General features: G+C 51.8%; 2 protein-coding genes across 10 annotated transcripts; one reads left to right on the top strand and one right to left on the bottom strand.

Moving 5' to 3' along the window:
- The first annotated feature begins 6586 nt into the window (after positions 1 to 6586).
- NAGS (N-acetylglutamate synthase) lies at positions 6587 to 16490 on the top strand. 5 transcript variants are annotated; one of them, XR_013961242.1, is made up of 9 exons: positions 6621 to 7175; positions 7705 to 7979; positions 8092 to 8305; positions 8555 to 8735; positions 9313 to 9484; positions 9581 to 9763; positions 10491 to 10739; positions 14036 to 14159; positions 14967 to 16490. XR_013961242.1 is itself a non-coding variant. In XM_080681063.1 (7 exons), the coding sequence occupies exons 1-7, from the start codon at positions 6750 to 6752 to the stop codon at positions 10642 to 10644; spliced, it is 1605 nt and encodes a 534-aa protein (XP_080537189.1). In that variant the 5' UTR covers positions 6587 to 6749; the 3' UTR covers positions 10645 to 12105. The 5 variants fall into 5 exon arrangements, 1 of the variants encoding a protein (XP_080537189.1); XR_013961243.1 differs by having other exon boundaries at positions 14036 to 14155; positions 14967 to 16486; XR_013961244.1 differs by having other exon boundaries at positions 13746 to 14159; positions 14967 to 16486.
- TMEM101 (transmembrane protein 101) lies at positions 12077 to 15736 on the bottom strand. Of its 5 annotated transcripts, none has more exons than XM_080681068.1 (4): positions 15627 to 15736; positions 14927 to 15107; positions 14029 to 14175; positions 12077 to 13091 (listed from the first exon to the last, which is right to left on the bottom strand). In XM_080681068.1, exons 2-4 carry the CDS (start codon positions 15068 to 15070, stop codon positions 12783 to 12785), a joined length of 600 nt encoding a protein of 199 aa, XP_080537194.1. In that variant the 5' UTR covers positions 15071 to 15107; positions 15627 to 15736; the 3' UTR covers positions 12077 to 12782. The 5 variants fall into 5 exon arrangements, with proteins under 5 accessions (XP_080537194.1, XP_080537193.1, XP_080537190.1 ...); XM_080681067.1 differs by lacking the exon at positions 15627 to 15736 and adding an exon at positions 15518 to 15567; XM_080681064.1 differs by lacking the exon at positions 15627 to 15736 and adding an exon at positions 15393 to 15546.
- Positions 16491 to 25355: the final 8865 nt, after the last annotated feature.

Below are 25355 nucleotides of genomic sequence, written 5' to 3'. Positions count from 1 at the left end.
TCCCCAAATTGAATACCACCTCTTTAATCTCTAGGGACCAGCCCACATCTCTGCTCCACTATTTTTTGTGCTTAATACACATAGGACCCCCTGGGGTCTAGTCAAAATGCAGGTTCTCATTCAGTAGGCCGAGAGTGGGCCCCAGATTCTGAATTTCTAAGCAGGTCTTAGGTGGTGCCATGGACCACACGTTGAGTCACCAGGCTTTGCTTCTTTCTCTGGCCACAATTCCTCCAGGAGTTCCATGCTATGGTCTCGTCCCAGGCCCCTCCCCACCCTCTGCCACCTGGCTTCCCCACCCCAGCGCCCCACCAGCCCACTGGATATGGCTCCAACCAACTGAGCCACTGGGCCAGAGCTGGACAAATTCTTTTATCCACCTACCTATCTACCTACCTATTTATGTCTCTTTTCTCCTAAATATCTCTGAGAGGTCTCTATTGAGATGCTAATCTGTCAAAAGAGTCACTGATGTGTGAAGCCAATGGCCTTTCCTCAGGCTTTGAGGTGTCTACATTTGGGCGGCCCCTTCCTGCCTGCTCCACCTGTAGATTCTGGGTGATTCCTGGTGGGCCTCCTTTTCTGCATCCCTCTGACACCCATGTGGGCTCTGTGGCAGCTCATGGCCACACTCAGGGGCTGCTAGGAAGCTCCGCCTGTGCCTTAACAGCTCCTTATCTCCACTTGTCTAAGACCAGCCTCCTAGGATCGCTGTAATAATGGCAACGCCTATTTCATGGCATGATTGAGAGAATTAAATAAGTTAATACATATCACGTGCTTGGAACAGTACTCGAGGGAGAGTTTGCTATTATTATCTTCAAGATAGTAGCCTTTGCTAAGTACCCCAAATCTCCAGAGATGGTGACCTGAAGGGAGACCTTCCAACCCTAGGGTTGTGGACAAATTCTTATTTTTTTAAATCCTCACCCAAAGATATGTTTATTGATTTTTAAAGAGAGAGGAAGGGAGAGAGAGAAATAGAGGTACATTGTTCGGTTGCCTCCCATACCTGCCCTGCCTGGAGGTTGATCTCAAAACTTAGGTATGCGCTCTGACCGGGGATCAAACCCACAACCTTTTGGTGTATGGGATGAGGCTCCAACCAACTGAGCCACTGGCCAGGGCTGGACAAGTTCTTTTTCTATCTGTCTGCCTACCTACCTACCTACCTACCTACCTACCTATTTATGTCTCTTTTCTCCTAAATATCTCTGAGAGGTCTCTATTGAGATGCTAATCTGTCAGCAATATTGTTCTTACACTTCTTTTTTTAAAATACATATTTTTTATTTATTTCAGAGAGGAAGAGAGAGATAGAAACATCAGTGATGAGAGAGAATCATTGACCGGCTGCCTCATGCACACCTCCTATTGGGGATTAAGTCCGCAACCCAGGCATGTGCCCTTGATGGGACTCGAACCTGGGACCCATTGACTTTATCCACCGAGCCAAACCGGCTAGGCGCAGTGGTCGGCAAACTCATTAGTCAACAGAGCCAAATATCAACAGTAAACTATTGAAATTTCTTTTGAGAGCCAAATTTTTTAAACTTAAACTTCTTCTAACGCCACTTCTTCAAAATAAACTCGCCCAGGCCGTGGTATTTTGTGGAAGAGCCACACTCAAGGGGCCAAAGAGCCGCATGTGGCTCGCGAGCCGCATTTTGCCGACCATTTCTTTTTTTTTTTTTTTTAAATATATATTTTATTGATTTTTTACAGAGAGGAAGGGAGAGGGATAGAGAGTCAGAAACATCGATGAGAGAGAAACATGGATCAGCTGCCTCCTGCACACCTCCCACTGGGGATGTGCCCGCAACCAAGGTACATGCCCTTAACCGGAATCGAACCTGGGACCCCTCAGTCCGCAGGCCGACGCTCTATCCACTGAGCCAAACCAGGTAGGGCCCGACCATTTCTTACACTTCTGAAAATCTCTTCCTTTTAACAACCCCCAGGGCAGTAGCCAGAGAGAAGCAGAGAGTAGGGAGCCGCCTGCTGGACAAGAGGCTCATAGCACTCTTGGAACTGAACATCTTGTATCCGTGAATCAGAGGGCTCCCTCCTCTACCTTGCACTATGCATTTGTGCAATACCTAGTATTTCACAGGTTTATGACTTGGGGGAAACTTATACCTGGAAAAAGCAAGCTAACTTCGCATTATGTCAGACTGGGAGCTTCCACACAAAGCAATTCTTTGAATCGTTTTTATTTTGAAGATGTTGAAGCATGCCAGTTTGGCTCAGTGGATAGAGCATGGACCTGGGGGCCGAAGGGTTCCGGGGTTCGATTCCGGTTAAGGGTACATACCTTGTTGCAGGCTCCTCCCTGGCCAGGCCCTGGTCAGGGCTCGTGTAGGAGGCAACCAATCAATGTGTTTCTCTGACTTTCCCTCTCTCTTCCACTCTCTCTAAAAATCAATGGGAAAATATCCTCAAGTGAGGATTTTTTTTAAATCTATTTTTATTATTGATTTTCAGAGAGGAAGGGAGAGGGAGAGAGAGATAGAAACATCAATGATGAGAGAGAATCATTGATCACCTGCCTCCTGCCCCACGCAGGGGATTGAGCCCACAACCCGGGCATGTGCCCTGACCAGGAATCGAACCCTGACCTCCTGGTTCACAGGTCGACGCTCAACCACTGAGCTACACTAAAGACACATTTTTAAATATGTACATATTCATCTTTCCCACTCCTATTTTTTTTTTAATATGTTTGTTGAAAAACCAGATCATTTGTCCTATAAATTTCCCACCGTCTGGACTTGCTGACTGCACGCCCACGGGGAACTTCTCCTTCCCACCGCAATGCAACGAGAGTAAGTTTTATTCTCTTTCCCCCATTTCACAGGTGAGAAAACTGAGGAGTTAAATGCTCAGAGAAGCCAAGGGCCTTGCCCAAACCGTGGCAGCCTGGGAAGTGGCAGCGCCCAGGCTTCTGACTTCCAGCCAGGAAAAACAGGGCTGCATCCTCAGAGCACCCGGCGCGGCACCGGCACCTAGCGTGGGCTCCAACAGCTGTGGCTGAGTGAAAAGACCTTCGTACACGCCCCCCTCACACCTTCCAGGTGCAGCTCTGACACAGTGCCCACTGGCCTCCACCTCCTCCCAGATGGGAAGGGCCGCCTGGCCAGCCCCGGGGCCAACCCCACAAATACAGATCCTCAGACCCTGCAAACCAGAGCCAAGCTCCCCTGCCCACAGGCTCCCCTTCTTTCTCTGTCCTCTCCTCATGCATTCATTCAATGGTATTTACTGAACGCTCACATGCCGGAGAGGTGTCTGGCATGTGCATGGGTGTGGCCGAGTACCTCTGTACATGGACAGATGGGATGGTCTCAGGGGGGATGTGTTTGCTTCTAACGCTGTATGGTGTGTGTGTGTGTGAGTGTGTGTGTGTGTGTGTGTGTGTGTGTGTGTGTGTGTTTACAAAGTATACATCCATGTCCCCAGATCTAAGTGTTCCTGAAGTTGTCAATGACTACAGCCGGGTGTATATTTGTATGTTCTCAATATCTTTCCATGTATGTGCGTGTGTTCCTACGTGTGACACAGTGGCTGAGAAAGCCTCTGTAGACATGCACAATTCTGTATGCACACTTGTGTCTGAGAGAACCTGTGCCTGTACAGCTTGTATCTACACACACATCTCTATGTGCACGAGTGTCTGTGTGACTATGGATGGTATGCAGTCTGTGTATCTCTGTACACCTGTGTGTCCACACACCTGTGTATCTGTGTGCGTCTCAGTAGGTGGTGTGGGTCTGTACGTTTGTGTGCTCTGTACCTGTGGCTGTGCCTCCCCTCAGGTGCTGTGATTGGGACTCTCAGTTGTCAACCTGGCCCCTCACCTGCCCAGATTCCTGTCACCTCCATGCCCACCTGGACTGAGTGGCAGCCAAGGAGGCTCTAATAAAGGGGAACCCTGTGCCCAGGACCGAGGTCCCTACTGAGGGTAGGTGTCTGGAGGGGTTGGAAGGCTGTGTCTGCTCCCAGCATCTCCAATGCCCAAGGCCTGGGGGCAGCCTGGTAAAAAGCCAGAAACCCGATTTTGGGCACAGTGACAACAGGCTTTGCTCTGAAAAATAAAACAACCTCCAGCGTCAGAGAGGGAAAAAATGAGAGTGGAACTACAGCCCAGCAATGATCCTACAGGCCTGCAGTTCAGAGGGGCGTGGTCAGGGTTGGGTGTTGACCTCATATACCCATGCTCATCTCCTCCAGAAAGTAGGGCCGGGACCCCAACCAGGGTACTGGCCTGCTCCAGGGAAAGGCAGTGGGGACACAGTGGACCCAGGGTCACTTGCTGGGCCTGCAGTTAATCATCTACTTGGGGGATCCCTGTGCCCCATTGGCTGCCTGGGGCCACAGCCCTCTGGCTGAAGCCCAGAGTGGGAAGGAGCTCTCCAGCCAGTGTCCGCCCCGTGTCCTGAGGACATGGGGCTGATGTTATTGGCTAGTGAAAGGGGTGGGCCCTCGGGAAGCCCCCAGTCTGAGAAGGGCGACATCAACCCTGCCCTTAAGGAGCCCCAGGTTGAAGGGAGAGACCATCCTTGCCCTCACTGGGACCCCCGAGTTGGCAGGAGGCAGGACTCAGCCATAGCTGGGGAGAAGGACTGGAAGGGGCGTATATTTAGGTGGGAAGGAGCAGAGAAAAGCCATGCAGGGCAAGAGACCCAGAGAAGCAAAGGGGAGGGACTGAGGAGGAATCCTGAGGGGGTGGGCAGGGAGGATGGGCCCAGGAGGGGGCACATCTGAGGATGGGGGCTCTGAGGGCAGCGGGGAGGAAAATGATTGTGCCCCCGGGGCTAGGACCACCTCATCTGGTGGATTCTAGGAAGAGTGTGTGTGTGTGTGTGTGTTTGGGTGGAGTGGGGAGCAGCAGTGAAGTGGGAAGAAAAAGAAGGCCCTGGAGGTGGTCCCACAGGGTAGGGGTACAGACCCTTCATACCATTGCCTCACTTCCTTATGGGACCAAGGATTTCTAAGTAGGAAAATAAAGAAGTTAATGGAGGAGGCTGCAAAGGTCAGCCCCCCCGCCAAAGGTCTGCCTGTGAGTGCATGTGCACGCATGCATGCACGTGTGTGTGGGTGGGGAATCCCCAGAAGGGGTCAGTGTACTCTCCCAGCATCCTCTGGGATACTCAGGAGAGACAACAGCCCAGGCTATTGATCCCCATTCAGGCAGAGCCCCAGGAGGCCTGTCTCCTGGCATGGAGCACAGGCCTGTGCACAGGGAAGGAGTGAGCGGGGGTGGGAATGTAGGATGCCTAGGATCTGGCCACGACACTCCAGCTGTGTGACCTTGGCCAAGACACCAACCTCTACAGGTGCTTTTCCTCCTCTATAACACAGAGGGTGGGACTCCATGGGTCAGAGTGTACCTAGTGTAGGATGTGTACCACTGAAAGTACACCAGGTGCTCTGAGCGGCACAAGGATACAGTAATAAGTAACAATGAATCACATCCTGTGAAAGTCTGTAAATCCTCTTTAATTCTTGCTCAGAGCGTGGATTGGGAGCAGAACTGCTTTGCTTCAAAGACCATCTCCACCGCTTATGAGCGGTGTGATCTTGGCCCTCACATACTTCTGTGCCTCAGATTCCTCATCTGTAAAACAGGGATAATAATAATAATAATACCCACCCTGTGTTACCAAGAGAGTAGGTAACACATTCTAGCTGGAATTTAATAACATTGTTTTGTTCTTATTCTTAAGACTTTCTTCTGGCCTAGCAGGTGTGGCTCAGTGGTTGAGCATCGACCTATGAACCAGGAGGTCAGGGTTTGAGATGTTTCTACCTCTCTCTTCTCGCTAAAGTCAATAAAAAATATTTTTTTTAAAACAAGACTTTATTCTGTATATGGTCAGTGATTCTGGCCTTTTAGTTAAAGCTTTTATATGAATAAATTTCAAAGTCTAAAGAAAAGATTTAATGCTTTTAAGGAGTGATTTGAGGATATGACAAAAATATTCAGGTAGGACTCAGCGGCTGGTGTTGACTAACCCTGGTGACGTCATGATTCCAAGCTTCTTGGAGCTGGGACAACAGGGCTGAGCCCTCCGACCTCCAGCAGCACTGGCTCTTCCCCACCTCAGTGGGGGGGGGGGGGGAGCGGGGGAGTAACTGCCACCTGCTCTCCCCTCTTGCCTCAGTCAGACTCCCCTTTATTTATTTATTTTTAAAATATATTTTATTGATTTTTTACAGAGAGGAAGGGAGAGGGATAGATAATTAGAAACATCAATCAGCTGCCTCCCGCACACCCACTACTGTGGATGTGCCCGCAACCAAGGTACATGCCCTTGACCAGAATCGAACCTGGGACCCTTGAGTCCGCAGGCCGACGCTCTATCCACTGAGCCAAACCAGTTAGGGCCAGACTCCCCTTTAATCATCCAAGACCCCGCAGGCCCACAAAGTCACCCCTGGGTCCGCTGAGCCCTTCTTGAAAACCGCCTTGGCCGCAGATTAAAGACGCCGCCACCCTTTATCTCGGTCGTGTGACCCTTGCTAATGAGTTCCATCAGACCTCCCCCCTAGGGGCGGGGGATCCTGTGGGCCCGCCCACTGACCCAAGGTCTGACCCTCTTCAAACGCACCCAGATGCGATACCGAGCCCACTGCCGCCAGCCGCCTGGGCGGGTCCGGTCCAGTCCCGCCCCGTCCCGCCCCGCAGCAGGTTAGCACAAAGCTCGGGACAGACGGTCACTCGTGGGGGGCGAGCTGGTTTGGATGTCATGGCGATGATGCGGTGGGCTTGGGCTGTGCGGGCCACGGCTGCGGCCGGGAGGCTGCGCAGTCCCCGCGGCACTGGGGGAGCCCGAAGGCTGAGCAGCAGCACGCGGCGGTGGGCAGCGAGGGGCGCCAGCCCGGGGCGCCTGCTCAGCACCGCTTGGGCACCCGCACAGCCAGCTCTAGAGGAGACTGTGGGTGCCGAGGACGATGCGCAATCCCCTGCAGCCGAAGAGCCGTCGTGGAGGCCACCTCCTGCACCCCCGGAACCCCCTGAACCTCCCGCGCCCCCAGGTGGCCGCTCCCTGGTGCAGCGGGACATCCACGCCTTCCTGAACCAGTGCGGGGCCAGCCCCGGCGAGGCGCGCCACTGGCTCTCTCAGTTCCAGACCTACCACCACTCCGCCGACAAGCCCTTTGCTGTCATGGAGGTGAGAGGAGCCGGCCGCGGGCCGAGTCACAGCGAGGGCACGGGGTTGTGTGGCGACGTGTCGCCGGGCAGGCAGGACCGGCCGCAGACTCTGCACAGCGGAACCAGGAAGGGGGTCCCAGGACTGGGCGAGGCTTTGAGCTCTTCCCAAAGTCCGTCGCCCAGTCCGAGTGCGGAACCGCCTAGTGTGATGCGCTGGAGAAGGCCCCCCACCATGGGCACAGTTAGGGTTCAGATGGCAAGTGGGGAACCTGGGCAGGAGTCACTTCCGTCACACCTCCCCCCAGTGTCCTAGAGTCCAAGGTCGCAGGGAGGAGCGAGAGAGGAACACTAATGTGAGATAAGGGGATGGCAAGACCCGACGGGGCAAAGGGCGGAGCAGGTGGGCCCCGGTGGCCAGCCATGGGGCCTTACAGCTCCTGGGCAGGGTGGGGACACCTATGGGGCTCTGAAGCCAGGCTGCAGGAGCAAGCGGGTGCAGCAGGAGTCTGGGCCAGTGCCGCGCTTTCTGACCGCCCACTCCTCCGCAGGTGGACGAGGAGGTGCTCAAGTGTCCGCAGGGCGTGTCCAGCCTGGCCTTCGCACTGGCCTTCCTGCAGCGCATGGACATGAAGCCGCTGGTGGTCCTGGGGCTGCCTGCGCCCACAGCGCCCTCTGGCTGTCTTTCCTTCTGGGAGGCCAAGGCACAGCTTGCTCAGAGTTGCAAGGTGCTGGTGGACGCGCTCCGGCAAAACGCCGCTACAGCTGTGCCGTTTTTTGGCGGCGGGTCGGTGCTGAGCGCTGCTGAGCCAGCCCCTCATGCTAGGTCAGTGCCAGCCCTGCCTGCCCCTCAGTACTCAGATCACATGACCCGTCTGCTCTGCCCCAGCCCAGCGGGCCTGGAGGAGGCCCTCTTAAACACCACGTCTGGCCCACAGCTATGGGGGCACCATCTCGGTGGAGACCGACCTGCTGCAGTGGTGCCTGGAGTCGGGCAGCATCCCCATCCTGTGCCCCATTGGGGAGACAGCAGCGCGCCGCTCCGTGCTCCTGGATTCGCTGGAGGTGACAGCCGCACTGGCCAAAGAGCTGCAGCCCACCAAAATCATCTTCCTCAACACCACAGGCGGCCTGCGCGACAGCAGTCACAAGGTGTGTCCCCTTCTTTCAGGCGTCACCCACCACTGCTGGCCTAGCTGAGCCCCCCCAAGCCGAGTGAGCTGAGAATGGAGGGTCCGGGAGGGGCTCAGCCCGTCGTGGTGCCCAAATGTGAGCCCTCTCTGGCCAAGGATTCTGGGAGGTGGTGAGGGTCAAGGGGTCAGCAAGAAGAGGTCCCTGGGGCAGGGTGATCCACGGCCGGCCGGCTGCGGGTCGGAGGCTCAATTCCTAGCCCCAACGCAGGTCCTGAGTAACGTGAATCTGCCCGCTGATCTGGACCTGGTGACCAGTGCGGAGTGGGTGAGCACCAAGGAACGGCAGCAGATTCGGCTCATCGTGGAAGTGCTCAGCCGCCTGCCCCACCACTCCTCGGCCGCCATCACTGCTGCCAGCACGCTGCTCACCGAGCTCTTCAGCAACAAGGGTAAAGGCAGCAGCAAGGGGGTGGGGGGCGGGGCAAGAGAGGGCTGGGTCCAGGGAGTGCGTACTGGCCCCTGGAGTGGGGTACGCAGGGGAGGGGGCCTCCCCGCCAGTAAGCAGGCCACAGGGGGACTCCACCGCACAGGCTCTCAGCTCTTGCGGAACTTGGTGGAGGTCAGCCGGGTGCACAAGCCTGAGCTGGAAGTTGAGTGGAACTAGAGAGATGGGCGTGGCTTGGGCGTGTGTGGCCTCACCGCAGAGGGCGGAGCTTGGCGGGCAACGCCGAGTGGAATGGACCGAACTAGGAGAGGTGGGGGCAGGACTAGGTGAAGAAGGTGGGACTACAGGCGGTGGGCTGAACTTCAGGGACAATCTGCCTGGGAAATGCATTTCCCTGAGTGAAAATCACCTTCAAATCTATGCAGACCACTGAAAGCATGTCCTTGGGGAAATCTCCCAAAGAGGGTAATTGTTCCATCAGCCCCAGTCCTATCTGGAACCCCCCAGGCTGCCCAAACGGAGGAGTGGATGAGAATTCGCTCTCAGGCTGAACTAACCCCTCCTCCTTCGTCCCACGCCAGGGTCCGGGACCCTCTTCAAAAATGTGGAGCGGATGCTGCGAGTGCGCAGCCTGGACAGCCTGGACCAGGGCCGCCTGGTGAACCTGGTCAACACCAGCTTCGGCAAGAAGCTCCGCGAGGACTACTTGGCCTCGCTGCGCCCGCGGCTGCACTCTGTCTACGTCTCTGAGGGGTGAGCCTGTGGGCCCCAGAGGGCAGAGGCCAAGGGACAGAGCCCGGCCCTTCCGACCAAGGAGAAGTCCCAGCCTGACTTTCCCCGCTGCGCCAGGTACAACGCTGCCGCCATTCTGACCACGGAGCCCGTACTGGGGGGCACCCCGTATCTGGACAAGTTTGTGGTGAACTCCAGCCGCCAAGGCCAAGGCTCCGGCCAGATGCTGTGGGAGTGTCTGCGGCGGGACCTGCAGACGCTTTTCTGGCGCTCCAGAGTAACTAACCCCATCAATCCCTGGTAGGTTCTGCCCCTGCCAGCCCTGAGCTGGGCACCATACCCCTCTCTCACCAGCCCTCGCCAGCCACACCTCGGGTCCACCAGCCAGGAAGGCTAGGCGTCCCATCCCCTTCTTTCACTAGCTGTCCTTCCCCGGGAAGGCCCCGCCCACTGTGGCCCATTTTCCAGGACCACACAGGGAGCCTGAGATTTCCTCACAGGCAGACTACACAGAACAACCCCCCTCCCACCCCGCCCTGCAACAGTGGATTCCTGGAAGCAAGTACAGCCCCTCCCCCACCCCATCTCTCCCAGGGTCCTAAGAAATTCTGATCATTCAGGCTCTGTTCCAGGCCCAATTGCCCACTAGGACCTCAGGCCCAGCAGAACCCCCACTCCTCTCTTTCCTTCAGCAACTATCCCCTCACTCCCCATTACTCTGCTCTGTGGGCACCAAGTGGTGAACAAGAACCTCTTCCCTGGCTGCACAGCCAAGGCAGTGTGGAGAGAGCAAGGGATGTCCTCATTCTCACCCTAGCTGAGACTCTGGCAAGCTACCTCACTTCTCTGAGCCTTGGCTGCTTCTCTGTGAAAGCATCCCACCGCCAGGCTCTTAGCTGCTGTGAGGATAAAATCAGGTAACAGACAGCAAGTCCTAGCGGGGTGTCTAGTATGTAGGAGGTCCTCAATAAATGAACCAGTGAGAAATGAGCACTGGCCTTGCACTAAAAGCTCCCACCACCACCAGGTACTTCAAGCACAGTGATGGCAGCTTTTCCAACAAGCAGTGGATCTTCTTCTGGTTTGGCCTGGCTGATATCCGAGACTCCTATGAGCTGGTCAACCACGCCAAGGGGCTGCCGGACTCCTTTTGCAAGCCAGCGTCTGACCCAGGCAGCTGACCCTCACCACCAGCCCTGCAAGCCCTCAGCCAGCCAGGGTGGACCAAAAGCCATGTCTGCTGGAGGTGGCTCCAGGCAGCTACAGGCTGGACCAGGTTTGTTGGCGGAATGATCTGGAGGAGGAAGCAGCCCCTACTCTACTCTGCCTGAGGTGGGAGGCGAAGTGGGACAAGCACAGGAAGAGTCCATCCAAGACCTCCACTTGCTCCAAAGCCACCACCAGATGGCCTTCGATTTTCAGTCTAGGGATCTGGCGGGGAGGGGAGGGCTTGCCTTCCCAGGCTCTACTCAGGGCTAAACTTAAAGTAGGTCAGTTTCTGTGGCTTCTGTGCTGTTTTGAGGCTCCCTTGTCTAAAACACAGCACAGAGGCCCAATCTGCCTGATCTTCTACCACTCATTTTCATTCCTTTGGCTGTTGCAACTTTTCAGGAGGCCTTGATTAAAATGAAAATACTTGTCTGAGAGTCAGCTCACACTTGAAAGGAGCAGTGGCTCTCTGAGAGCAAGATCTTGTGGGCTGGGGAACCAGGGGGCTTCTAGAGACCAGAGGAGCTAAATGAGATGGAGGGCCCACACGATGAATGCTGCCACCATATCCCTCAATGCAACCCCCAGAGGGGCTCCCCTATTCCTAAGTTCGGAAACATCCTCCATTCCACAGGCCAGACCAACAGCAGTCCTAGCTCCCTTTCAGGCAGGGCACAGAACCCTCCCCGCCCCCAGCAGCCCCCTAGAGGTTGTGTCCCTATCTTTGTGGGAGCAGACAGGCAGTAGGCCAAAGCTGGAGGTTTCATTGAATATTTTTGACCCCATGATGTTCCAGGTACCACACTGGTTGCTGGGACTACCTTCTGCCAGGAGGTGCATGGATGAGTAGGAAAAGGTCCATTAAGAGGCCACCATAGCACAGCAGGGACTGTGAGAACCAAACCCCAAGAGCAGCCTGTCTCCCCTCAGAAGGGTGATGCTCAGTATACATCTGGGCGATGGCATTACACAGCCTGACCTGCAATCCAGCTCTGTGGCTGGGTTTGCCCTGTGACTTGAGGCAAGCTGCTTACCTTTTCTGAGTCTCCATTTTCTTATCTGTAAAATGTAAATCCCTTGGCCTCATAGTGGACACTTAATGTTAGTTCTCTCCCTCAAGGTTGCTCTCACCAAGGATTTATTCAAAAGCAGCTGACTTCAAATGGGGAGGAAAAATAAGCTACAAGATGGATTGAGGTGAGAGGTCAAAAGAATATACTACAGGGAGGATTAGGAGATCCTTGAAAAGAGAGCCAAAGGACTGTGGGAACTCTCGGAATAGGGGAAAGATTACGGGAGGGCCTTGATGGAGCTTAACCAGATATGTTCTTTCAAGAAACCCAAGATCAATCCCAGCCAATGGCAAAGTGTCCCACGGGGAGAACAGAGAAGCAAAGCCAAATGTCTATATAAAATGTTTATTTTTGGAGGACTGTGTGGTCTGGTGTTTGGGAGGGCACTCACCCCCACCAGGCTAACCAGAGCTGGAAACAGAAGGCAGGAAGCGGAAAGTTGGCCGCTGCCTACCCCACCCCTTCACAGGGTGGGACTGTGGCCTGCTCTGCTCTCAAGGTAGACAACTAGTGTTATTTCTGCCTCTGGCATATCCTGAGAACCCTTGTGACTTCTATGGAGACCAGCCCCTCTGCTCCTCCAGGGCCTGATCCACGCATACTCATTCTCAGTCTCCAAAAGCACCGCAGAGCGTAGCTGCATCTGCTAGCTCAAAAGCAATTTTTCACTTTTGCTCACTTCCAGTTCTTCGGTCTTCCTTCCTCTGTCTCCCACTCTCAGTACCCCTACCCTAGTGCCGCCTTACTCTCTTCTCTGGGACATAAGACCCAGGGGAGCAGCTGGCCTCAGCTCTCCTCCTAACAAACAGGGGGAAAAACCCTGTAAGGCATTATCATCATCAGGGCTTCCCCATCAAGGGCTGAACCCAGGAATTGGGGAACAGACCTGTCTCTTACCAACACACACACACATACACACAGAGCAAAGGATCAAACAAACAGACCAAAAAGCATAAATAAACGTAACTGGGCCAGCAAGAAAGGTAGGGTGGCACTCAGTGGCTCCCTGCACCCATTTCAGCTTCTCCCAGTGCAACTCAGCCATCAGTGGCTAGGATGACAGCGGCCCCAAAGATGCCCACACTCTCTCCAAGGAGCTTCATCTGGTTCCAGAACTCAACACGTCGTGTGTTGTGCCAGTAGGCAACATTGCCGTCTACGAGCAGCATGACCGGGGGTAGCAGTACAGCCAGGATCTGGGCAGCCAGGGTCACGTAGTAGCCAGACAGGAAGGCGAGGGCCAGGATGCCATACAGTAGAAAGAAGAGCTGGATCATGAGCTCCCCTCCTGGTAGATGGTTCAGATATGCCAGCCGGTCCTCCTTGCTGTGCTGCAGTGAGTAGGCCTAGAGACAAACCATCTTTTAAGACTGTCCAACAAGCTGAGCCTGTCGGAAGCCCACCTGAGATGGCACCTGCAAGTCAGCCTCTGCAAGGTGGGCTTCTGACTCTTGTCTCAGACTGGAGCTCTCTGAAAGTAGGACCTACATACATCTCCCCCTCAGACTAGGGAGCTACATGAAATTAAGGTCTATGTCTTTCCTCTCTCTGGGAGCTCAGAAGATAAGACGGGGGCTCTCACCACTGAATCCAGAGCTCTGCACATGGAATATGGTGCCCAGTAACTAACGGTATTAGGGACGACCACAATTGGCTAACTAGGCATCCCCCATCAGTTCTTTTTTTTTTAAATCCTCACCTGAGGATATATTTACTGATTTGAGAGAAAGAGGAAGGGAGGGAGAGAAACATTGATATGAGAGAAAAACATCAATTGGTTGCCTCCTGTACGTGCCTCGATAGGGGATCAAACCCACAACCTAAGTAAGTGCCCTGACTGGGAATTGAACCCGCACCTTTCTGGTGTACAGGACAGCACTCCAACCGAGCCAACTGGCCCAGGCTTTTTTTTTTTTTTTTCCCATCCCCATCAGTTCGAAGTGGCAGAGTCCCAGCTGCTGCCTGAACCCACCAAACCTCTCCTTTGTCTCCTCTCCCAGTCCTCTAGGAGCTGGAGCTATGAGGAACAATCCATCTTGTTCTCCTGCCTCTCAGGCTTGGGAGTAAATGGCCAATCTTTTCTCCCCCTGGTGGCAATAATATTGGAAGAATATTGGCCAGGTCTCAGGCTCTTGGTGGGCCTCTGAGGCCCAGAAACTGGCAGGGACAATTCCCAGAGCATGGCCATCAGGATCTACGTGCCCACCTCCCTGAGTTCTGCCAAGCATGGGCTCACATTTTACTCCCAGTCAAGCACCTCCAGCCAACAGTCCCTCAACCTACCACACAGATGAGGTAGATGCCCAGGAAGACCTGGCCCGTGGACTGGAGGGAACGGCTGCGGGGTTTCCGACGGTAGAGCTCCCCAGCACCGCTAGCCAGCACAAGAAATCCACCAATGATGGCAACTGTGCGTGAGTACATACGGACCTAGGCCAAGGCAAGGGGACCCCAGTCAGGAACTGCAATTGCCACATATTTCCTGACTGCACAGAACTTCCTCTCTATACATTCCCTTCCATTTGATAAACCCTCTTATCATTTCCAAGTGTGGTGGGCAGGTACAGCAGAAATAGATAATTCTTTTTATCAGAAGTGGCCCAAAGGGGTTAATTAAATTGTTCAAGATCCTACAGAAAGTGGTAGAACCCAGTTACCAAGTATCTCCTTCCCACCCCCAGGCCTGCAGCCCAATGTTCTTTCCGCTATATAGTATAGTCTGTTCCATAAAAACCCATTGATCTCACTTTCCTGTAGCTGTTCACACATCTGCCTCCCCTACTGGACAGACAGCATTCCTTAAGGGTAGTGCCTTTGTCCAGGTCTATCTCCAAGCCCACCATGCCTGGCAGGGGTCTGTCATTTACAGGCTTATGTGCTACACTAGGATTACTTAAATTTCACAAAATTAGATCTTTGGGCCAAACACCTCCAAGGTTCCTTTAGCCCTATGAGTCTGAGATTACTAAACTAACGGTTTTAAGGGCTCTGGAAACCAGGTGACCTAGATCCTTGCTCCTTCACCTGTGATGATAACTGTGGTGTAAGTCTGTTTCCACACTCTGAAAGGAAGATTTGTGTGGTCTCTAAGGTCCTTCCATTCTTGCAGTCTGTGAAATCTCCACACGCCCAAGGCTCCCCATCACTCTAGCAAAGTCCTCCTCGGGGCCGGGTTGCTCACCTTCAGCCAGTCCCCGTAATGGACGTAACCCCCGATGTAGGCTGCATAGGTGCTAATGGCCAGCTGGAGTGCGGCCCCCAGTGCAAACCAGCGCCGCTTCACTCCGAAGGACATGAAGCTCGCGCACAGCACGGCCGCCCCCATGTCGAAGTACAGGTAGGGCACTGGTATGTCGGGCTTCCTGCAAGCCGGGAGGGGGTAAGCAAAGAGGTGAGAATGAAGAGGGGAGAAGAGCCTTGAGACCCCTTGACTTCCCGCCAGCCCCACTGCTCCTCCAAACCGGAGACCCCTCTCATGGCCATGACCCCCGCGCTATGCTCGATGTCCACCGTGCTCGGGACCAGAGCCCCTAACAAGTCTGAGATCCCAGTTCCTCCCAGCCCAAGGGCCCCACTTTTTCCCCACCTCACCGCATCCCCGTTCCTGGGGCGCGCTGTACCGCCTCCCACCGCGGGGGCCCGCTCACCGGCGCGCCTCGGCCCTCTCGGCGTACAGCATGAGCTGGCTGAAGCAGCCCCAGAAAGGGCAGCGTGTGAGCAACACTGAGCCCAACTGCATGAGCAGCTGCAGTAGCCACCGTCGCGAACCCACCTTCGACGCCATCTTGGAGAAGGGCAGTCCGCCACGGCCTCAACCGGGTCTGGGAGGCCGGCGCGGAGGTGCGATACGCAACTTCCTGTCTCGCGGGGTTTGCTTTTACCTCTTCCGTTGGGAAACAAGGCTCTCGTCCTGTAGTTCTGGACCGAAGGAGATGTTCTAGCAACAGAGTTCAGCCTTTCCCTCTGCCCATGGAGGCTTACGGCCCCCTCTCTGTAGATGCAAAATTGAAAACTAGACTAAAGGAAGGAACAGTGGGAAAGCCTTGAGTCATAACTTAATGAAGCGAACTAGTCTTGGAATGCAGCTAGATCCTAACTCCAACCCTGTTACTTTGGGCATATTGTACTTTCCAAGATTCATCTGTGAAATAGAAATGACTTCTACTTTAGGGTTGCTGTGAGGTTTAAATGTGACAATGCTGATGCTAGCACATAATAGGGGTTCAGTAAATGGTGTACATACTCAAGCCTGAGGAAATCCTCTGCTTTGGTTTAAATTCAAAGTAATGGGTTCTCCTAAGTCACCTGTAGAGAAGTATGGTCTTGGTCTGCCTTTCCTATGTCCCCTGAGAGAGAGATCTGAGGTGTATATATGGGACATCTCAAATCAGTCCATTTTCTTCAGTTGCCATACTCCCAATCTAGCGCAAACTACCATCTTTTGTAGGTTTAACTGCAGCAGGTTTCCAACTGGTCTCCCCCACTTCTCCTTTGGTCTCATTTGTTCTCAGCTTCCTATTTTATTTTCATAACCATCAGGTACCCTTCCTTTGAATCACTTGGCACACAGGCAATTATATATTTGTAATTCTTGTGTTAATGATTAGATTAATACTAGTTTGTGAGCCCCAGGCCAAGGACAGTGTCTGGTTTCTGTTTACTACTATATTCTCAGGCCCTAGTATACAAGATGCATTCAGGACATATGTTCTGAATAAAGTGAACAAAAGATGTTGCCACTATCTTATTCATCGTAGGTACTTAATTATTTGTTGAATAAATAGGCAAAAGTTCTGAACATTCTGGGATTGCCACCACAAAGCTGCCGCTCCCCTCCCCCCCCCCACATATATTCCTGCACCCATCCCAGCACCCTACAATACAAATTTATCTTCCAATACTGAAGTTAAGATTCTATAAGCACTCCCACTAGGCCATTTAATTCAGGTCTGTTTCTAGTTCCCTTGGGGGAAAAGGGGCCTCATGTCCAAACAGCATTCTGACCATGTGAATTAAAAATTTCCCATCAGCCCGGCAGGCATGGCTCAGTGGTTGAGGGTCGACCTATGAACCAGGAGGTCACCGTTCAATTCTGATCAGGGCACATGCCGGAGTTGTGGGCTCAGTTCTCAGTGCAGGGCGTGCAGGAGGTCGCCGATCAATTATTCTCTCTCATCACTGATGTTTCTCTATCTCTCTCCCTCTCCCTTCCTCTCTGAAATCAATAAAATTCTATTAAAAAAATAAAAACTTCTGATCAGCCAGTAAAAGCTAGACTACAAAACACTTTTTCATATTTAACTTTCACAAAGTCACTAGAATAAAGTCTGGGTAAGCTAGAAAGAATGTGAGAGAGGGATATATCCATGCAAAAAAACAAGAAACCCTAGGGAATGGAATCATGTAAGTGTATGGTGGGGCAGAGGGTGGGAAGGTAAGGTCTCCAGGCAAGAGGAATGAGAAAAAGCCTGGATTAAAGGTCATTTTGGCTCTAGCTGGTTTTGCTCAGTGGTTAGAGTGGTAGCAGGTTAGATTCCGGTCAAGGACATGTACTTCAGTTGCAAACTTTAGTTGGGGCAAGAGCGGGAGGCAACCAATGGGTGTCTCTCTCTCTGTCTCCTCCATCCCGCTTCCACTGTCTAAAAATAAATGGAAAAAAATATCCTCAGTTGAGAATTAACAACAAAAAAGTCATTTTGCCTACCTTCCCTGCCCACCAGTGACAACTACATGAGGTAAGTTTTCATCACCATAACACACATAGTACAAACTTTCCAATTGACTTTATTTTCCTAATCTCCTCACCCATCCCTGATTCAAATGGGACAAGATACACAACCTTGGGAAGGAGCTAAGGTATTGAGGACTGGAAATGGGATCATACATGTCCATAAAATAGTTTTAGGAGCCCGCACCTGGAACAACCCCCTACCCCACACCACACCTTCCAATTAAGTCCCCCAAAACAGACAGCAGGGACATGTATGAAGGAGAATAGGATTAATGAAGTTTTTTCCCTTGGTATCTATCCCATCCCATCCCAATCCCCTCTGGTGTTCAGTCTCTATCTTTTATTGCTTTCTCCCCAGAGGGGTACTGAGGACTAGGGGCCAAATCCCTCTTTATAGGGCTAGGAAAGATGCTGGCATTGTGCTAGATCACAAGTGGTAAATAAGTGAGTAATGGGGTTCTGAGACCTGAGATGAACATAGCCATTTGTCCCTCCTCTCTCCACCCCTGCCTGGACAGACTACAGCCCATTAGACTTCTGAGGAACATTCCTTTTCCTCAGTCCATCTGCCCTCCCCAATCCAACTGCCTCAGCTTCTCTCTACAGCACACCCTACCTCTCCAGAGGGCTTCCTGTTCTTCTGGGGCACCCCCACCTGCACTTGCCCTCGGCCATGACCACAGCACCATGGTGACTAGCATAGTGCCCATGATACCCAGCACAGCAGCTGTCTCAGACAAGCAAAGCCAGGCCTCCACACTGCTCAGCTATGCCCCCTAACAGCCTCCCAGGTCCAGCACAAGTCAGATTGCCCAGGTTGGCCACATACAAGTGCCACAGATGGTCCAGCTTCCGGAAGGCCTGCTGCAGAGATTACTGGCCAGCAGCAGCTGTGTGCATGCTGTCCGGATGCCCACCATCACCTTAAATTCGAGGTGCTGTTGCCTACTAGAGAGGAGGCCCAGCACCCACAGAGCTGCAAAGGCTTCAGCCTCTGCATAGCTTGCTAATGTCATTCCCAGCCAGAGGACCTCCAGGCCTGGCATGGTGGCCAGGGCTACATCCCCAACTTGCTACAGCTGGTTCCCAGCAAGCAAGAGTCAGTGTAGGCAGAAGTGGCCCCCAAACTGTGGCCAGGCTGTGGCTCAGGTCAAGCTGTTCCAGGCTTCCCAGGCCCCACAGGCTGCAGGGGTTCACGTTGGCAAGCAGGTTGTGAGAGGTGTAGGCGGAGCAGAGCCCAGGGTGGCTGAGAAGTCCATGGACAGGTGCACCAGCTGGTTGTAGCTGACATCCAGCTGCTCCAGAAAAACCCAGGCCACCCAGTGCTCTACCAGCCAGATCCCATAGGACATTGTGAGAAAGTAGCAGCACTTGCAGTCCCCACAGGCCCTGGAAGGAACCACCTGGCAGGTGGCAGGATTACTGTGGCTCAGTTCCAAAAGCCAGACTGTCAGGATGCCTGGGAGGGAGACTGAGCAGGTGGAGGCCTCCACAGTCCACCACTCAGTGGCTAGCCAGGTGCATGGTACTGGGTATGCTGCCACCAGATTTCCAAGCAAGGCTGATGCTACTATTGTAGCCATGGAAGGAATGGCCACACCTACCCTGTCCTTGCCCCATGAGGGGCTGAGGTGAGGATGGCCTCAGGTGCTCATGGATGCTGAGACCTTTATGCTTCACTCCTCCACCCAGAACCCTGGGCAAGCATGGAAGCTAGGAGAGAAAAATAAAAGCAGACACCATCAGGGGTCTTTTCACTTTCCGGCCCCCTCAATGTGGTTTCAAGGAATCTTCCTTCCATCCCCTCTGATTTTACCTCCTACCTAGGTTCTGGCAAGTCATCTCAGCTGGAAATCTCAGCATCGTGACCCCCCGACACCCCCAGCTACTTCTCATTCCCTTATTCCTACTAGAATGAAAAGCGATCAGGGAAGTTGGAGTTTTTAATCCTTTAGATCCCTTTTTCACTCCAATTTCACACTTCACTTCACTCATTTCCCATATAGTCTCAAGTAGAAATGCCTTCTCCTGCCTGCAGGATAGAGCCCTGGCTAGATCCTGGCCTAGCCACTGAGGTCAAGGTGTCAGGCCTCAGAAACCCAGTGCATTCACCTGTATTCCTGCTACCACCTGCTGAATGCAGTCCCAGCCCAAGAATGGCAATGGAAAGAATCTCAGCTCTAGTTACCTGCCCTCTTGGCCTCAGGCCGGAGCCTCACCCCTAAAAGCAGTAGAGAGGTCAGCTTTCAGGGAAGCCATAGCCCTGAGAGTGGGGATGAGATACAGGTTGAAATCGCCAAGACCTGGTGGTCTTATATCCTGCCCTGTTGTTTTAAGAACAGATCCACCCCCCCTCCCCTTTTTCCCTTCTGGAACCCTACACCCTGCTCTATTTCATATGAGAATAGCAACTTGAGGCTCCTTGGAGCCCATTCTCAAGTCAGGAAGGAGCCAGGTGTCTTCCATTCTATATTGCCTGTCTCATAAATCTGCCATCATCTATAAAATTCACCTAAGTCTTGTCTAGACACAAAGGAAGGGCATGCTCTCTTGTTCTCACTAGTTCAAAGGTCAAAATACTCTACTCTGGTTTTCAAAGAGAGCCCAGCATCTCCTTCTGAGACAAAGAGAGCTCTGGGGCCAGGTGTCTGCCTGGGCCCAGGAGACCACACAAATTACTTTCTACGTTCCCCAGTGTGCTCATTAGCTCCACCCAGCAAATTCTTCAAAGAATAATGACATTTGGAGGAGATGGTTACTCAAGGCCAAGCATCTCATTAAAGGCTTCATTTAATCCTCAACTGAGACACTCATTTTACAGATGAGGAAACTGATGCTAGGCAAAGTTAGCTAAGATGCAAAGTCATACTGCTAATTAGTGGCAGAGATGAAATCTGACACAACTCAGAACTATTTGAATCCAGTCATGCTCCTAACCACTAAGCTACAGTGCTCCAAAGATAGGGCCAATGTCCCTCATGCCAGCCAAACACCCCTCTAAGAAACCATCTATAGTAATAAAAGTGTAATATGCTAATTAGACCGGGCAGCCGAACAACCTTCTGGACATCATTCCAGACGTCCTTCCGGATGACCTTCTGGACAAAGCCATGGTGGCAGGGGCCGAGGCAGAGGCGGTTAGGGGGCATCAGGCAGGCAGGCAAGTGGTTAGGGGTGACCAGGCTGGCAGGCAGAGTTGTTAGGGGCGATCAGGCAGGCAGGCAAGTGGTTAGTGGCAATCAGAAAGGCAGGCAGAGTGGTTAGGGGTGATCAGGCAGGCAGGCGAGCAGCTAGGGGCGATTAGGCAGGCAGGTAGAGTGGTTAGGGTGATGAAGCAGACAGAGTAGTTAAGGGCAATGAGGCAGGCAGGCATGCAGTTAGGGATGATCAGGCAGGCAGGTAGGCCGGCCAGCGGTTAGGAGCCAGTGGTCCCGGATTGTGAGTTGGACATCCCCTGAGGGATCCTGGATTGTGAGAGGGTGCAGGCCAGGCTGAGGGACCCGTATCCCGCCCCTCCCCCCACCAGCGCAAATTTCATGCACTGGGTCTCTGGTCTATAATAAAAGTGTAATGTGCTCATCAGACCAGACGTCCTTCCTTCTGGACAAAGCTGCAGTGGGCGGGGGCTGAGGCAGAGGCAGCAGAGGACCCCCAGCTGCAGGGTGGCGGGTGGGGCCAGGGCCAAGGCCCTTGAATGAATTTCGTGCATTGGCCCTCTAGTGTCCACAGACTGTCCCCTGAATGGCAAGAGCAGGTGAGCCACCACCAATCTAGGATATGAATCTGAGCCTCTGGTTGATCAAACTGAGCTGCTCTGAATTAATTCAAGTAATCTGGTTCAGCAAATTATACTGGAAAAGCTTGAGGAATCACTGCCAATATTCTTTGAGAAAACATTACAAACAGAAGGTTGCCAGAGACTTGAGCTCAGCCAAAGTTCCAATTTTCAAGTCAGACAAGTAAGTGTAACAATTAACAAAATTCAAAAAGGGCTCACTGAACATGTTGACTAGTGAGCTAAACATGATGACCACTAGGTGCCACATGACTTCATTAAAAATAAGTGATCTCAAACAACTTGATTTCCTTTTTTAACAGGGTTACTGGATGGTTGTCATAGACAAACATCTGGATCTTATTAAAGTCTTTCATGATATCCCTTTGGAAGACAGTTTATAAAAATTCAAACTAACAAAACATTGGGAAGGATAACTAGTATATTACAGAATCAAGATTTGTAAAAAGCTCTTAATAGGCTGGAATAGTTGGCTAAAAATAAGCCATTTAACTGAAGACAAGACAGTTCCCAGTCATATCTGCCAGTGTAGCAACTCCTCTGGACCCTCACCCAAAAGCTGCAAGACAAAGGACACATCCTAAAGGGCAAGTACTTGCATGCAGTCCTAGAAATGAGCAGCTGCTTGGAGGACAAATGGGCACAATACAGCCATCACATGCTGTTTCTCAAAACAGTAAGCTCCTCATCAACCCAAGTGCTCAAGCAGGGGCAGTCTGTGGCTAAAGCTACAGAGATACCTAAACTGGGAGGCTGGACTGTTTCACATGAGTTCCAAGATCCCGGGCATCTCTAAGTGCTGGGATATTTGTGCTGAGCTTCCCATACCACACCTGCACCAGCCCTGGCACTAGAAGCATCCTATATTTTTACACACTTTCACATACTGACTCTTGGATTTACATGGCTGCATATCTTTCCTGAAGCCAGTACAGGGGGGATGACAGCAAGACACTTTCAGAATGCTAATCTGAACAAAAACCAAGTGTTTGACAACAGCATCTATCTGTAGGGATGAAGGGTCTATCACTGTAACACCCTTGCAAATACCATCAGCTGAAATCCCTTCTCCCTCTATACAGACCTGATTAACACCCTGGTTGTACCCAACTATCCACCTTCTGTGTCTTCAGCCAAGTCACTGAACACAAGTCACACAATGGGCACCTGACTGGCTGCACCCTAAATGCATGAACACAAACCTCTAAAGGGAACTCAGCAATTTTATGTACTTCCTTATGTGTCTAGGACACATCCTCCCTCAACTTCACCTCCCTGCTAAATGTGCAAACTCACCTTCAACTGTACTACTATCTTCTTCCTTCCTATTTACAATGAAGGGCCTCCTGTATCAGAGGCCAAAATATCTACTGTGGACATAGATCTCATCCTCCATCTTCGTAGAGTTCATGACAAGGTAAAAACTAAATGTCTAGCTCTAGACCAGTCCTCTCCTCTGAATTCCAAGCTCATTATCCAGCTGCCCAGCTGCCATCTGCTCTTCAGTGTTTCATTAGCAAAACAAAATGGAAAACAGAACTCTTGGTTTTTCCACAAAGCTATTCCTCTCCCATTGTTTGTCATCATCCACCTAGAAGTCATTCTTAGTTTCTCTTTCCCTCACATCCAATACATCAGCAAGATATATCAGTCCTGCCCTAACCGGTTTGGCTCAGTGGATAGAGCGGCGGCCTGCAGACTGAAGGGTCCCAGGTTCGATTCCGGTCAAGGGCATGTACCTTGGTTGCATGCACATCCCCAGTAGGAGGTGTGCAGGAGGCGGCTGATCAATGTTTCTCTCTCATCGATGTTTCTAACTCTCTATACCTCTCCCTTCCTCTCTGTAAAAAATCAATAAAATATATTTTAAAAAAAAGATCTATCAGTTCTGAAATCACTTCAGTCACTACCATCTCCCATCTCCTGCCTAGATTTGCAACCATCTCTTAACACAACTGTCTTCCTGCTTCCACTGTTGCTGCCTAACATCAGATTAAATCCCTTGACAGCTTAACACCCTCCAACAACTTCCACACTGTGCCAAGAGCAGATTCCAGTCCCTACAATGGCCACAAGGCCCTGCATGAAGTGGCTTCTGCCCACTGCTCCATCCTGCTGACTACGCTTCAGCCACCTTCCTTCTAGCAGTTCCCAAACATCCGAAGTTCTTGCCAACCTCAACTTTAGCACTTTCTGTTCCTTCTATCTGAGCACTCTTTGCAGGCACCTGTTCTTCAAATTTCAGCTTAAATCACATCTCAGAGGCCATCCCAGAATATTCTTTAAAGCAGTACACACACTTTCTTAAAGCATAAGCAACTACTTCAAGCCAGAGATCAGAATAAAGGGGACCAGATTAGAAAAAGAAACCACTTGTTAGTCCCTCCACTGAAGACTACCTGCTGGAATTAGCATCAGAATGATTAGTTGGGGGAAAGGGAAAAGAGGTTACTTAAGTCACTAGAAATATGCCTTGCCTTCATCTCACCAGTTCAGAAAGAAACTTTGTTCCACTTTAGACTTTTCAACAAGGGGTCAAGGGTGAACTGGAGGGGGTCAATGGGGAAAAAAGGGGGAAACATGTAATATTCAATAATATTTATAAAAATAAAAAAGAAAGAGAGTGCCCTCACCAGTTTGGCTTAGTGGATAGAGCGTCAGCCTGTGGACTGAAGGGTCCCAGGTTCGATTCTGGCCAAGGACACATGCCCAGGTTGTGGACTCGATCCCCAGTAGGAGGCAGCCCATCAATGATTCTCTCTCATCACTGATGTTTCTATCTCTCCTTCTCCCTTCCTCTCTGAAATCAATAAAAATTGGGAGGCCACAATCTGACCAGCCTTGGTCCCAGTTGCCCAAATCTGCTCTGGAGAAACCTGGGGGAAAGCCCCACTGCTTCTCAAGCTGGAATGAGAGATGCTGCCCTTCCCATTCCCTCCCATGCCTTTTACTAGTCTCCTGTCTCTTCCCAAACCGGATTTCAAGCTTTCTTCAAAACCCAGTCAATCCTGGACCACTTTTTACTGTGGCTGAGGCAACTCAAGTTATTAAACTGATGACTTTCAAAATTCTACCTTCTAGTCTTTCAAAATTCTAGTCTTATCTCCACGGCTGGGTTATCTTATCTAATAAAAGGATAATATGCAAATTAACCATCACTCCGTCACAAAGCTGGTGGCACCCATAGCCACAAGATGGCAGCTCCCAGTCCTTTCAGCCCAGCCAGAGTCCCCCAGTCCCAGGGGGGCAGCCGCTGAGAGCGGGCAGTGTGAGTGGCCTGGCGGACGCTTGCCTCGTTGCTCTGGCAACGAGGTAAGTGTCCTGTGCCCAGTCACGGATGGGCCTTTGGCCAGGCCAGGGCACAGATGGGCCTCTGGGCAGTGGGCGTGGAGAGGCCAGGCCCCACAGAAAGCTACTGGTGCACGGATTCGTGCACAGGGCTACTAGTAGGAAATAATACAAAAATGTTTAAGCCATAATCCTTGCCTTAAGAGTCTCAAAATCCCCATTAGGCCACTAAAGATAAACCTAAACAAGTAGCTATATTACAAGGCATACAAGTCATATGCCATTATATAATAATAAAAGTGTAATATGTTAATTAGACCAGATGTCCTTCCAGACGACCTTCTGGATGAAGCCAGGGCTGCGAGGGAAGCGCAGGTTCTGGGTGCCAGAGGGAAGCCGGTGCCAGCAGCCGGGGTAAGGAAAGCCTACTCTTGCACGAATTTCGTGCATCAGGCCTCTAGTATGATATCAAATTACAGGAATCACTTTCCATTTTAATTGTCAAAGATAACTTCAGAGGTGACTCTGAACCAAGGCATTACAAGATAACACAAAGAAGACAGAAGTAATTACTGAGGTTGGAAGCAATCCCAGAGATCACCCAGCCTCATACCTTTTCTATATAACATCTAACATGCCAACACATTATAGAGTGCCCCTTGTGGGCTAGAAATTAAGGAATAGTTGACAAGTTTCTTCTGACATTGTGAAGTGCACTGCATTTTCAGCAATGCAAGAGATAGGAAGAAGCATCTTAGAACCTAGAAGATGTGAAAGATGTTAACAATGTCTTAG

The sequence above is a fragment of the Plecotus auritus genome, assembly GCF_963455305.1.
Source record: "Plecotus auritus genome assembly, chromosome: 7".
Lineage (NCBI taxonomy): Eukaryota > Metazoa > Chordata > Mammalia > Chiroptera > Vespertilionidae > Plecotus > Plecotus auritus.
The sequence above is the reverse complement of the archived record's forward strand: the minus strand, read 5'-3'. Positions and strand labels throughout refer to the sequence as shown.